General features: G+C 54.6%; 2 protein-coding genes and 1 pseudogene across 2 annotated transcripts; 2 read left to right on the forward strand and 1 right to left on the reverse strand.

Annotated features, from left to right (window-relative positions):
- Positions 1–312: 312 nt before the first annotated feature.
- LOC129541511 (dolichyl-diphosphooligosaccharide--protein glycosyltransferase subunit MAGT1 pseudogene) lies at positions 313–1,323 on the reverse strand (annotated as a pseudogene).
- A 1,307-nt stretch (positions 1,324–2,630) lies between these two features.
- On the forward strand, positions 2,631–7,070 carry TEKT2 (tektin 2). Its single transcript, XM_055402893.2, has 10 exons — positions 2,631–2,770; positions 3,997–4,204; positions 4,289–4,414; positions 4,604–4,809; positions 5,333–5,476; positions 5,552–5,666; positions 5,835–5,942; positions 6,057–6,200; positions 6,338–6,417; positions 6,589–7,070. Exons 2-10 carry the CDS (start codon positions 4,049–4,051, stop codon positions 6,800–6,802), a joined length of 1,293 nt encoding a protein of 430 aa, XP_055258868.2. The 5' UTR covers positions 2,631–2,770; positions 3,997–4,048; the 3' UTR covers positions 6,803–7,070.
- Positions 7,071–8,348: 1,278 nt separating this feature from the next.
- ADPRS (ADP-ribosylserine hydrolase) lies at positions 8,349–13,738 on the forward strand. The gene is made up of 6 exons (XM_055403302.2): positions 8,349–8,601; positions 10,755–10,851; positions 11,111–11,318; positions 11,419–11,603; positions 12,252–12,352; positions 12,934–13,738. Exons 1-6 carry the CDS (start codon positions 8,382–8,384, stop codon positions 13,224–13,226), a joined length of 1,104 nt encoding a protein of 367 aa, XP_055259277.2. The 5' UTR covers positions 8,349–8,381; the 3' UTR covers positions 13,227–13,738.
- The last annotated feature ends 419 nt before the right edge of the window (positions 13,739–14,157 follow it).

Genomic DNA, 14,157 nt, shown 5'->3' on the forward strand with positions numbered 1-14,157 from the left:
GGACTTTAAAACATGGTCCTCTTTTGAGAAAAAGTATACACTCTGAGGGTCTTAGTCATTGGAATTCACTAAGTAAGGTAATATATGACATTTACTGGGAGGAGAAAATTGAGAACAGAGGAGATACATACCATAACAGATTTTGAGGAAAATAAAAAAAACAGCTTGTTATTACCAAAGCACCACATGTCTCCTTTGGTTAAATCTCAATCACTTAAAGAAGTTATGAGTTCATATTCTGCTTCATGTTTTTGTCTCCACATTAAAAAAAAAAGTTTCTTGCTTCCTTGTTTAACATCTCTAGGATCCTTTTTAGTCCATGAGACTTCTGAATGGATAGACACGATATTTAAGTCTGAAGAGAGAAAGCAGCCAGTTGAAGAAGATGACAACTAGACACATACCAGTCATGGACATTATCTTCCTCCTTCTAATGTTCATACGAGAGGTGGCAGCTGTACTTAACAGCACCATTCCCAGGGTAATGCACATATAAAACAGAGAAATGATGTACATTTCTGCTACATACTGAAGGAAATACATGTCCTGAATATAATATGTCTGTCCTGTGTGAGTTTTGCTTTCAGCAAACGGGGCTCCTCGTATATGAATCCACATTCGACCAGATGACATCAAGATCACAAAACACAGAGCTAAAACTGCCCAAAAATTTTTGCTAAAAATAAATGTCCTAGTCCATTTCAGTACACACACAAGTCCACCGATGAGAGTCAATGATATGCCTAACTTGAAGGGATAGTGAACATGTATCGGCTGTCTGGTTGTGAAATTGACCATCCATCTGCCAGTTCTCGCATCTGCCCATGTGAACATATGCTGCACAGCGATGTCCCTTACTTGGAAATTATAAATGTCATCTGCTGTGAATTGACTTTCAGCAGGAAGATGGAGGACAATTGGACCTCCCTTCACCTGCAGCATTTTAAAGACCTCAGGGCTTTCATCAAAATCCAGCATAGCAAAAAATACCTTGTTGCTGAAGGCACTGGAGAATTGCCAGGAACCTGCCAAGATCTGAAATTCTTCCACAGCAAGTTTGCATGGTTCACATGATCTAAACCTCTGGAAGGCAGTAAACATCGCAATAACAGAATAGTTTCTTGGCTTTTCTAATACAAAATGGTTGAACGCGGCAGTGTTCATTCTCATCACTCTGTCTCTCTTAGTCCAGTCCATCAGCTGTCTGACCTTTTCTTCCAGCACCTTCTCTCCCTGGTCAGGATGTGCCGAAGCCTCAGGAGTCATGAACACCAAGGCCACCACAGTCAGAGATACACGCCGAAGCCACCACCATTCTTCCATATTTGTTTACTTCTTCTGGTTACGTTTCCAAATATCTTTGCCAAAATCTGATCATTTTTTCTAACAATTAATTTGTCCAGGGGTTTATATTTTTCTGTCTTAATTAATCCTGTATAAAGAGCTATATCACAAATTTCCATGCATGTCTGGCTTATGAGCCATGTATTAGAGTTTAGAAAATATTCTGTGGGGAAAAAAATTTTGTGATTAAAGAAGTCTTGGAAATGTTTCCAACCTCAGTCTCTCTGCAGAGTTCCAGACTCACATCTCTGTCTGCTAGACTGCAGAACCGGATCCTCGACAATCACCTCAAACTACTCAAAAACCAACCTCATCATCCCCTTGCCTACCAAGCCCTGGGTTCTCTAACCTCTCTTCTCTCTGTGACGCGGTTCGCCCCCACCCCGCCCTCGCGGCTGTTTTGAAACTGAGGAGTCCTATTGGACTCTTCTCTTATCCTGCATCTATCAAACCTGAACTCAGTCTCTGGAGCAGACGGCCTGAGTTTGGATCCAAGCTCTACCACTTAGCCATGTGACCCTGGGCACAGGGTTCCTCACTTCTCTGAGCCTGTTTCCTCGCCGGTAAGACGGTGGTGATCAGAGCACCCACCTCCTAGGATCTTTCTGCGCAGCCCAGTAGCTGGCCGGCAAGCTGAGCCTCTTGCCCAGCTGCCACCCTCTTGCCCAGCGCCACCACTAGAGGCAGTGTGGAGTCGTGACTGAGAGAAGACAGACCTAGGGACCAAACTTGCCATCCTCGCCAGGCTCTTTAGTTGCTGGCGAAAATGGGGGTCATGCCTGCCTCACCTATTAGTTATGTACATTAACGATCAACATTTTCCAATGCCTAAAACGGTCCTGGCACGGTTGAATTTTTTCCCCTTCTCCTTTTTAAAGAAATGGTTGAATTGTGAAGTACTTCCAAAACCTCAGTGACCTCTCCCAGGGACGCGCTCTCTCCAAAAATAATGATCATTCCTTTTATGACGTCACGCAGATGATGAAATTGTTGGGAAAGATAGGATCAGAAGAACGTGTGTAAATAGTGTTAAATATATACACATTCTGGAAGGATACCTACTGGGGAGTGAACCTGAGGATGACTGGTAATATTTTTTTGCCATGTCGGTGGGTGACCTTTATCAAAATAAAACTGGTTAACTTGTCAATGAAGTGAGTGCGGTATCCTGACGCCCTTCCCCTCCAAGCTGCACCTCCCGCAGCACCAGCCCTTCCGCCGGCCCTTTCCTACCTGGAAGGCCTCTGGGCCCCAAAGCCCGCCGCCGCCCCGCGGTGGCCAAGCTAAACAGGCGGGCGGAGGTGAATGGCGCGCTGAGAGCGGGGTACCTAGCAACCGGGGTGCCTAGCAACCGGGATGCCTAGCAACCGGGGGCGCTTAACAGAGGAGCTGGCCAAGAGAGGCGGAAGTGCGAGCGGGGAAGGAGGTGAGAGGACGTGGGGACCGGGCTGGCAGGGGCGGGGTGCTCACACCCAGGGCCGAACTCCCTCCCGCTCCTGTCTTCGGTCGGCCGGGGTAGTAATATAAACTAAAGATGACTGTCCTGGGAGAGGACGGGAGGGGTTGGGCTGGGAACCAGACAGAGCCCGGCTCCTCCCAGTGGGGATCCCTCACTGCTCCCTTCTCCTCCTCCTCCAGCAGAGGGCGGCGAGAAGGAACGTGACGGGGAGGGGACCAGCGCCCCCACCCCCAATTCCCTGGAGCCAACATGTAGCCCCCGGCGAGACTAGCCTGTCTTTTCCAGACGGAGAACAGGGCTCCTTCTCTCCGATCCCTCAGGATCTTGTCCCAAAGCTAGGGCAGGGAAAGAAAAGAAAATCCACAGGACTTGGTTGCTGCAAGTAGGGGTGGAAATTGGATTAAGGTCTACTTTTCCTCCTACCCAGGGCTTCCCTGGTCTTCCCCGGGTGGCTCAGATGGTAAAGAATCTGCCTGCAGTGCAGGAGACGCAGGTTCGGCGCCTGGGTGGGGAAAATCCCCTGGAGAGGGAATGGCTACCCACTCCAGTATTCTTGTCTGGAGAATTCCATGGACAGAACATCCTGGCGGGCCACAGTCCATAGGGTCGCAAAGAGTCGGACATGACTGAGCAACTAACACTAGGGCTTCGCTAGTGGTTCAGCGGTAAAGAATTAGCCTTCCAGTGCAGGAGAGGCAAGTTCAATTCCTAGGCCCGGAAGATCCCCTGGAGAAGGAAATGGCAACTCACTCCAGTATTGTTGCCTGGGAAACCGCTTGGACAGAGGGCTACAGTCCATGGGGTTGCAAAGAGTCGGACCAGACTCAGTGACTAAACAGCAACAATTCCTGCTAAACAACAATCCCTGCTACCCACCCACTCTGCAAGCCCTACTAAGCACTTGGTTTAACATACACCCAGAGGGACCCCATTATCCCCTTTCACCTGCTCCAGGGTGAAGGTGCCACAGTAAGGTAAGGGTGCCACAGTTTATGTCTGTAGATGGATGGGTGGGAGGAAACTTAGTTAATGGCTCAAACAAAATTGAATATAGGGAGAACTGTTCCCAAGCAGGCTTCCAGAAGGAAGAGAATTGAAGCAAAATGGACAGGAACATGTCCTTTAGAGGGGCTGCAGTCCAGGAGAGGCTCTCCTGCATGGTCTCCTGCCACCTTGTTTGCCCCCTCCTGCAGAGTTAGGTGTCCTGGAACAGGCCTGGGGGCCTGACCCTTCAGCACCTGCACCATGGCCACGCTGAGCGTCAAGCCCAGTCCACGCTTCCGGTTGCCGGACTGGCAGACCAACAGCTACCTGTTGTCTACCAACGCTGAGCGCCAGCGAGATGCCTCACACCAGATCCGCCAGGAGGCCCGGGTCCTCCGCAACGAGACCAACAACCAGGTTGGGGGTCCGGAGCCCAGCTGGGTGGCAAAGGGATAGCTCCCAGCCCCCGACAGCCTCTTTATCTGTGTCTGTTTCTTCCAGACCATTTGGGATGAACACGATAACAGGACGCGGCTGGCAGAGAGGATCGATACTGTCAACCGATGGAAGGAGATGCTGGACAAGTGTCTGACGGATTTAGATGCGGAGATCGACGCCCTGGCACAGGCAGGGAGCCAGGGCAGGGTGCCCGGAGACCCTGCTCAAGGACGACCTCCTCTCCTTCCCCTCTTTCGGGTCTGGGTATTTGGTGGCTTGTCCATCTGAGTCACTCACTGTCCCCTTGGCTAAAGTGGTGATGAGAACTGCTTCCCAGTGGGATGGCCCCACCAGCCCCCTGTGCCCTCTCTCTTCTAGATGAAAGAGTCAGCAGAGCAAAACCTGCAGGCCAAGAACCTGCCTCTGGATGTGGCAATTGAATGCCTGACCCTGCGGGAGAGTCGGCGTGACATTGATGTGGTGAAGGACCCCGTGGAGGAGGAGCTCCACAAAGAAGTGGAGGTCATTGAGGCCACCAAGAAGGCCTTGCAACAGAAGATCAGCCAGGCCTTTGAGAAGCTTTTGTAAGAGAAAGACACGGCATTCTCATGTTCCCCTGCCCTGGGAGGCTGTGTTTTCAACGCAGAACCTGTGTATCATGGGTAACTAGTCACTGGTTCTCAGGCTGCCTTCTGCCCCTTGCTGTGTCCATGGCAGAAACCACTCACTCACTGATCATAGCATTTTTGCACCACCTGGACATGGTCTCAGAATACTTCTCGTGACACTGCTCTCGGCAGCCGTTATCTATTGATTGGAAACATGAGGGATGAGTCCATTTGCCATCATCCCTGACTTTCTGGGCACATGAGCCATGTGGGGGTAGCTATTTGAGTGTGCCCTGTGGGTGTGTACAAGCACTTGGGTGCCCTGATTTTGTCTGTAGGGGCTCATCCAGCTGTGTCCATCTTTGTTTCAACTGCAGCGGCAGCTCTGTCACCTCAGCTTTCCCATCCCTCCCTGTCCCTTCAGTACCAGGGTTGGGGACTGTGTTCCAGGGCTGCCTTGGAGGGGCGGTTCGCAGATCCAGTCTCTTCTGCCCCCCAGCCTCCTGCAGGAAGCCCGACAGCAGCTCAACTCTGACCATCGTGGCAAAATGGAGACACTGGACATTGACCGAGGCTGCCTCTCTCTCAACCTCGCGTCCCCGAACATCTCTTTGAAGATCAATCCCACACGGGTGCCTGATGGGTAAGAAGGACGTTTCACTCCCTCTCCCTTCCTCCCCGCAGAGGCCACGCTCTTACTATTTCCTGCCGCCTGCAGCTCCACCACCCTCAAGCAGTGGGATGACTTCAGTAGGTTCAACAAGGACCGGGGAGAGGCTGAGATGAAAAAGGCCATCGAGCTGAGGGAGGCCATCGCCCTCACTATTGCTGAGGTGAGTCTCCCACCACCACCACCTCGATCGTCCACGGCTAAGAGCTGGCCCCAGCGGGCACTCACAAGCCCTTGTCTTTCAGTCCCCGTCTTATGGCATCCCTCCCCGCACCTAAGCGACACCCTCAGGTGGCCAGAGCTTATTGCTTTGCCTACGTCCTGTCCTCAGACCAACAACGAGCTGGAAGCCCAGAGGGTTGCCACGGAATTCGCCTTCAGGAAGCGGCTACGGGAGATGGAGAAACTGTACAGTGAGCTCAAGTGGCAAGAGAAGAATGTGAGCCTTCTCCATGTGGTCTCCTGGGGCATGGACTTCTGGCTGTGAGATGAGCCCTGCCAGGAAGCCCTGGACTGGGTGACCAGGTGGAGACTGGGCGCTCTGTCCCCGCAGACCCTGGAGGAGATTGCAGAGCTGCAGGAGGACATCCGGAGCCTGGAGGAGGACCTGCGCAGAAAGTTACAGAACCTGAAGCTGTGCCACACACGGCTAGAGGCCAGGACCTACCGGCCCAACGTGGAACTCTGCAGGGACCAGGTGAAAGGGCACCCCAGAGGGGCACAGGCCCCCTGCTAAGAGCAGGGGCGCTGGTACAGGGCAACCACTCCCCAGGCCTGTGGGCAGAAGACGAGTATGGCTGACCTGGGACTCCCAACCTGCCCCTCTGCCTCCAGGCACAGTATGGCCTCACCGACGAGGTTCACCAGTTAGAGGCAACCATTGCCGCCCTGAAGCAGAAGCTGGCGCAGGCACAGTAGGTCTAGGGAGCGGGCAGGAGGGGCGGGGAGATACCTCCCACCACTGGGGTCCCTGGCTGCCTGTGGGCTTCCCTGCTGGCTTCCTGGCTCAAGGCTGGTGAGCTCAGTCAGCTCTGAGTTCTCAGCCTCATGCTGGGGGCAGTGGGCTGTTAATCCCTGCTCCCCAGGGATGCTCTGGATGCCCTGTACAAGCATCTGGCCCGGCTGCAGGCAGACATCGCCTGCAAGGCCAACTCCATGCTGTTGGACACCAAGTGCATGGACACCCGTCGGAAGCTGACCGTGCCTGCTGAGAAGTTTGTGCCCGAGGTGGACACCTTCACCCGCACCACTAACCGCACCCTGAGTCCACTCAAAACCTGCCAGCTGGAGCTGGCCTAGGCAGGGGGCTGAGGGAGGAGAGGAAGGCTGGTTGAAAATGGAATGGGATGGGGGGAGCGGAGAGAACAAATCTAATAAAGGTCGGGGTTCTCAGTCCAGAGGGGTCTCTGCTCCCCCTGCACGTAGCCAGCAGGGGAGAGGGCTCTTGACCCTCCTGTGCGTGGAGGGGCAAAGATGGGAAACACCATCTCTAAAGCCAGCACCCTTGGACTCCAGCGGTGTGACCTCTAACCAGCTCTGCCCCGTCTCCATACCTAGAGGAGGCTCAGAGTGGGCTAGGGGGACGGGGAGAGCTTGGAGGTGGGCACCCAGGCCTGAGTAGGGGCCACCAGCGGACAGCTGGCCGACCATGCGGGGGAGGGGGGGCAGTGACCCAAAGGTCTGGCTCGGTGCCCAGCTCTCCAGGACCCTTCAGTGGCCGACCAGCCGGCTGTGATGCCCTTTACAACTCCAGGGAAAAGTGAAAGTGTCAGTTGCTCAGTTGTGTCAGACTCTGCAACCGCATGAATTGTAGTCCACCAGGCTCCTCTGTTAAGTTGTTCCCTGTAAGCACCTTCTCTGGAGAAGGGAATGACAATCCGCTTCAGTATTCTTGCCTGGAGAATCCCTTGGACAGAGGAGCCTGGTGGGCTACAGTTCATGGAATCGCAGAGTCAGACACGACTGAGCGACTAACACACACACACTCCTCTGTCCATGAAATACACACACACACACACACACACACACACTCCTCTGTCCATGGAATTCTCCAGGCACACACACACACACACACACACTCCTCTGTCCATGAAACACACACACACACACACACTCCTCTCTCCATGAAATACACACACACACACACACACTCCTCTGTCCATGAAATATACACATACACTCCTCTGTCCATGAAACACACACACACTCCTCTGTCCATGAAATACACACACACACTCCTCTGTCCATGAAATACACACACACACACACACACACATACACTCCTCTGTCCATGGAATTCTCCAGGCACACACACAAACACACACACACTCCTCTGTCCATGAAATATACACACACACACACTCCTCTGTCCATGGAATATACACACACACACACACACTCCTCTGTCCATGGAATTCTCCAGGCACACACACACACACACTCCTCTGTCCATGAAATATACACACACACACACTCCTCTGTCCATGGAATTCTCCAGGCGCACACACACACACACACACACACTCCTCTGTCCATGACACACACACACACACACACACACACACCTCTGTCCGTGGAATTCACCAGACAAGGATACTGGAGTGGGTTGCCATTTCCTCCTCCAGGGGATCTTCCTATCAGATGGTAAAGAAGGCAGGTGGATTCTTTACCATCTGAGGCACCAGGGAAGCCCTTACAAGTCGGGGAAATACGGGCTAAAGACAGAGGCCGGCCCGATCTGACCAGGGCTTGGGGACCGCCCCCGGTCTCCCGCGGGGGCGCTGCGACTCCGGGCCGCGGGGCGGCGCTGTGGGGCCGGGGACGCCGCGCAGTGGGGGCGCGCGCCCGCCGCGCCGGAAGTGGGGGCGAGTCCGCGCGGATGGCGGCGACGGCGGCGGCAGCGATGACGGCGGCGGGCTGCGGAGGGGCTGGGGCGGCCCGCTCCCTCTCCCGCTTCCGAGGCTGCCTGGCCGGCGCGCTGCTCGGGGACTGCGTGGGCGCCGTCTACGAGGCGCGCGACACCGTCGACCTGACGTCAGTCCTGCGTCAGGTCCAGGATTTGGAGCCGGAGCCCGGCTCTCCCGGGAGCGCGCGGACAGGTGGGCGGGGCCGGCGCCGCGGGCACCCGGGGCTCGGCGAGGGACTCGGGCAGGGAGGGCACCGCGGCCGGAGGGGCCCGGTCTGCACGACGGGGGATACCTCGGACTCAGCGTGTCCAGGATCCGAGCCCCGTGTTCACATTTCGCCCCGAACGTTCGCCGTCTCGGGGCACGGCTACACAGTCCTCCCAGCCTTGCCTAGATTGCGCCTACTCCAGTATCTAACCCTTCTGCCAGTTTCACCCGTTTTACCCTAGTCTCTCAGAACATTGCGCCACCAGTCCATCTCCACGCAGCTGGAGTGCAGTTCTGAGAACAGATCTTATGGAGGCCGCCCTGCGCCTGAATCTCCGCAGTAGTTGTCCATTACCCTAGGACAGAGTCACACCTTAAAGTACCCTGCTTGGCCTGCCCTCGCCTGCGGTTCCAGTTCCATCTTATAGCACCTTTGGCTTTGCTTTCTGTGCTGCGGTTCCTGGCACTGCGTGCCTCCTCTAGTTCCTTTGCATGTACTGCTGTCCCTTTGCCTGTAAAGCTCTGTTCCCTCAGCCTCTCCCTGCCCTGTGCGGTCAGCTCATCACTCAGAACTCAGTGCAGTGTCACGGCCGAGGATGATTCTTCCGGGAGATCACGTAGAACAGTAAGAAAAAGGAGCCACACCCAGAAACCTGGTTTCTCCAGGTTTCAGAAAAGGAGCTAGAGAAGGAAAAAGTTTGTCGGAGAAGCACGGGAGGTGTGTAACAATGAAACTCAGGAATTTCAAGATGAAGACACTGGTTACTGATGTGAGGCTACAGAGAAGTTAAGTAGGGGGGAAGTCTAGATTTAGGAAAGCATTGTCAGTAGAAGGTTGAAACCTGGAAGTTATATTTCAGTGGGTTCAGGAGGGAATGAAAAAGGAGTCCTCAAGACTCAGTTCCTCTCCTGATTCAGATCTGCGTTCTTTTGGGTGGGCTTCAGCCTGACAGACCCTTCCCACGGGGTAGCCCTCAGCAGTTCCTAGCTCAGCATCTCCAGCAGAGGAAGTTTCTCTTTACAGAAGCCCCAGCAGAAGTCTCTGATGGTCTCACTGGCCTGGCTTAGGTCACCCATTCATCCATCCCTGACCCAGGGCACGGGATGTGCTTTTGGCTGGGCTGGAGGTGGCATGGGCTCCATCTCCTATCATCTGGGCTGGGAGTGGGAGAGAAGTGGTTCCCTGGGGGAAAACTGGGTGCCAGGGACCAGTTGAATGGGGATTGGGTTCTGCTGCATCACAGAGGGAGAAGCTGAGGAGACAAAGGAAATGCACGGTCCCCCAGGAACTAGGCTGGGGGTAGATTGCGGGAGAGACTCAGTCCCTCTGAGGGGAGACTAGAGCGTGTGGCTGCGGGTAGGAGCCTTAGACCTCTTGCTGGTAAAGTAGAGAGTGGGGGCCTCCTGAGAGTGAAAGGGAAAGAGAGGGCAGGGTTGGAGCTTGGGATTCCCAGAGCAGGGTGCGGCTGGGGGCTGAGGGCAGATGTCAGATGTGAGGAATAAGAAGGGGTTCATTAGGGAGTGCGCTTTGCTCTCTAGAGCTGTGTCTTCTTCAGACACAAGCAAGTCCTTGTCCCTAGCTGGCTTATAGCCTGAGAAGCTACCAAAACCAGTGATGTGTGTTACAAGTGCCGGAGCACAGGACCCGGGCACCTAGAGGAAGGAGAGGAGGCAGGTGGAGGGAGACGAGCAGCCCCAGCTGGGAAGGACGTGACCCAGGCTCCAGGATTGGTTCTGAGGAGGTGGAGGGGAACAGCGGGCTATAAGATGGGTAAGGAAGGAAGGGCTTCAAATGGCCATGGCAGTGAATTGGGACCTCATCCTGAAGGCGAGAGCCAGCCATCTCAGCAGGAGAGTGTGATGATGAAAGTGATGCTCTACTTCTTAGGAAGAATTTTCTGGCAGCACATATAGGCCAGGTTGGAGGGTGGGGAAGACCTGGGAGATCTGAAATCAGCAGGACATGTGACCAACTCAGAATACGGAACTGCCGAAAATCCCATGGCTGGGGAAACTGGATGGGAGTGAGAGGCTGACTTGAGGCCTTCTGGAAGTAGTCATAAAAAGCATGCACAGGAGGCCGCCACCGCCACCCTCGAGCCCTGCAGCTCCATCTCTGCCCCCTGCCCTCCCTGCAGAAGCATTGTGCTACACAGACGACACAGCCATGGCCAGGGCGCTGGTGCAGTCCCTGCTGGCCAAGGAGGCCTTCGACGAGGTGGACATGGCGCACAGGTGAGGGCAGTGGTCCAGGGTGAGGCCAAGCGGGTGGGCGGAGTTGGTGCACCCCTTGACCAGCGCGGCGACGTCCGTGCATGCCAGGACACCCTCCCCCAGACCCCGCAGCGGGACACCGTCTCTTGGGCTTCGGCAGCTTCCCAAACTAGAAGTGACAGCTCCAGGATTCCTCTTTTCCCAAACCAGCCAGGTTTCTTCTCTCCCAGCCGTGGAGGGCATCTCTTAAATTGTGATCCTGTGGCCTTTTCGCCCCTAGGTTTGCTCAGGAGTACAAGAAGGACCCTGACCGGGGTTACGGTGCTGGAGTGATCACTGTCTTCAGGAAGCTCCTAAGCCCCAAATGCCGGGATGTCTTTGAGCCTGCCCGTGCCCAGTTTAGTGGCAAAGGTTCCTATGGCAATGGGGGTGCCATGCGGGTGGCCGGCATCTCCCTGGCCTATTGCAGCGTCCAGGATGTGCAGAAGGTATAGTCTGGGTGGGCTGGCTTCTGGGCCCTCTCATCTCCCTCCTGCGCAGCCTGGGTGCCATGACCACAGGTGTTCGCCTCCCTTGCCTTTGCCCTAGTTTGCCCGGCTCTCGGCCCAGCTGACACACGCCTCCTCCCTGGGTTACAATGGTGCCATCCTGCAGGCCCTGGCTGTGCACCTGGCCTTGCAGGGTGAGTCGTCCAGTGAGCACTTCCTCAAGCAGCTCCTGGGCCACATGGAAGAGCTGGAGAGTGATGCCCAGTCCGTGTTGGATGCCAGGGAGTGAGTAGGCGGGCTGGGGGCGCGTCTGTTGTGCGTGTGTATGCTGGTGGGGTGGCATTGCCTCAAGTGGAAACCTTCTTTTTTAAAATATGTATTTACCAAATATGTGTTACTACTTATTTAATACATATTTAATGAATACAAATGTTTCTATTAAGTACTAACTTTTAAATATTAAGTATTATTAATTTGAATGTTAATGTTAATAATATTATATGCGCCAGGTCTTAGGGGCGGCATGAGGGATCTTCGATCTTCCTTGCAGCGTGCGGGATCTTTAGTTGCAGCGTCTGAACTCTTAGTTAACGGCATGTGGGATCTAGTTCCCTGACCAAGGATTGAACCCAGGCCCCCTGCATTGGGAGTGTGGAGTCTTAGCCACGGACCACCTGGGAAGTCTCTGAAACCTTCCTTCTTTAATTGCAGGTCCTAAGGAGGGGTGGGAAGAGCCCTTTCCTTGGGCTGTGCTTCAGGGCTCTCTGGGTCCCAGAGAACAAACCAGCCAGCTCCCACCCAGCCCTTCCCACTTCTTGCCCTGGCACCTGTGCCTGGGAATCAGCCTGACCACATCCCTGCCCCACCCTTCCCCATCCTGCCGTCTCCACCCTGCTGGCTCCGACCTCCCTGCAATCTCGCCCCCGTCCACAGGTTGGGCATGGAGGAGCGTCCGTACTCCAGCCGACTGAAGAAGATCGGGGAGCTTCTAGAGCAGGACTCAGTGACCAGAGAGGAGGTGGTGTCCGAGCTAGGTGGGTAGCCCCCTGTCCCCCACCCATCATCCTTCAGGGTTAGTCTTGGGCTCATGGATGGGATGGGAGGGGTACCTGGAGTCACTCCTGCCACCGTTACACTTTTGCTGGGGCTGCTGTAACACGATCACCATACTCTGGAGGGTCCTTGGCAGGCTGTGGGCACAGCACCTTCTTCTCTAGGGCAACAGTACCCTCAGCCTGCAACATCCAGAAATGGCAGCTGGCTGTTAGTTGTTTTTACAGATAATGGTGATAACTGATGTTTTTTCACATAGCACTTTTACTGTGTTTTGGGCACTCTGCAGAGTGCTTTACCTCTAGGATTTCATTTCACCCTCACACACCAGCCCTGCGAAATTTCCTAACTTTATTCCCTCTCTGCACATGGAGCTAAAGCCAAGATACAGGAATCACATAGTCAATAGGTGGGCAAGCCGAGATTTAAATCCAGGCTGTGATCTTAATCCCAGCCTAACTTGAAGCCTAGAGAGTTGACTTGTGACAAATGGCAGGAAACTTGGGGACACCATGGGGCACAGGAATAGGGGTCAAGTTCCCATATTGTGGCCTCCCCACAGGAAATGGCATTGCCGCCTTTGAATCTGTGCCCACCGCCATCTATTGCTTCCTGCGCTGCATGGAGCCCGACCCGGAGATCCCCTCTGCCTTCAACAGCCTCCAAAGGACTCTCGTCTATTCCATCTCGCTGGGTGGGGACACGGACACCATTGCCACCATGGCCGGGGCCATCGCTGGCGCCTACTATGGGATGGAACAGGTGCCAGAAAGCTGGCAACAAAGCTGTGAAGGCTATGAGGAGACTGATGTCCTGGCCCAGAGCCTGCACCGGGTCTTCCAGAAGAATCTGTGAGGGCCTCCGCTGCTAAGGCCCTGCCACGTGCAGCAGGACCAGCTACAGCTCACATTGGGAACCCTGGGCGTTCTTAGGCTCGGCTTCCTGCCGGTCTTCCTGCCGCATGGGCAGAGTGTACCTTGGGGCCAGAGTCTGTTCTAGGGAGGGACGGGTGCCTTCTGCTGCTGGGTTCCTGCCTTCTGCAGAGCCTTGGCGCTCCTGGCTCCTCAGTCAGACGTGAGGGACCAGGGCAGGTTTTATTTTGGAGCAGTATTTGTGGCGTTTTCCTTGATTATCTAAGGCATGGGATTTGGGGAGATGGAAATGATCTGCAGCATCATTTCTCCTTGTTGGGATTTAGCCAGTTTGCCAGAAGCCTGTCTTTGGGCCCCGAGTGCTCAGTTTATGTGGCTCAGGAGGTGGGCACATGGGTCTAGCCAGTCGAGATGCACACCTGGCCCTTGACCGTCGTGGGTCTTGTGAGCAGCTTCCAGAGAAAATCAGCAATAAACAGTTTTTGGTAAGCCCCACCACCGTTTCTTGTGTTTCTCCTCCATAAAGGATGGATTCTTCCCCTTCCCTTGACCTTCTGTGCCTAGCACCTATCTGAGCCTCACTTGTAGGAGCCAGGGACCCACCTGCTGGGTGGTGGAGGCAAATTCCTCCAGTTGTCCAGCCAGGAAGAGAGCAGGCATAGTTTGGTGCTTTTTCCTGTTGGAGATCCCTCAGAGTGGCCCAGGCAGTGGGCAGGAAGAAGTCAGATATTACTGCTCTTAGAGAACCTGACGACTTAATAGGTTGCCCCCCAGATAGGACCCAGACCCCACTGGGCCAGGAACCAGAACCCTGTGGGAGGGTGTGAAGGGAACTTTGAATCACCAGATTGCTGACCTTTAGGTAAGGGGGGCCTCCCTCTGCATCTTGGACCTCCATCAAGGGCCTTGGCCTG

This window comes from Moschus berezovskii, chromosome 4 (genome assembly GCF_049115385.1).
Source record: "Moschus berezovskii isolate FMDL1 chromosome 4, NW_MosBer_1.0, whole genome shotgun sequence".
NCBI lineage: Eukaryota > Metazoa > Chordata > Mammalia > Artiodactyla > Moschidae > Moschus > Moschus berezovskii.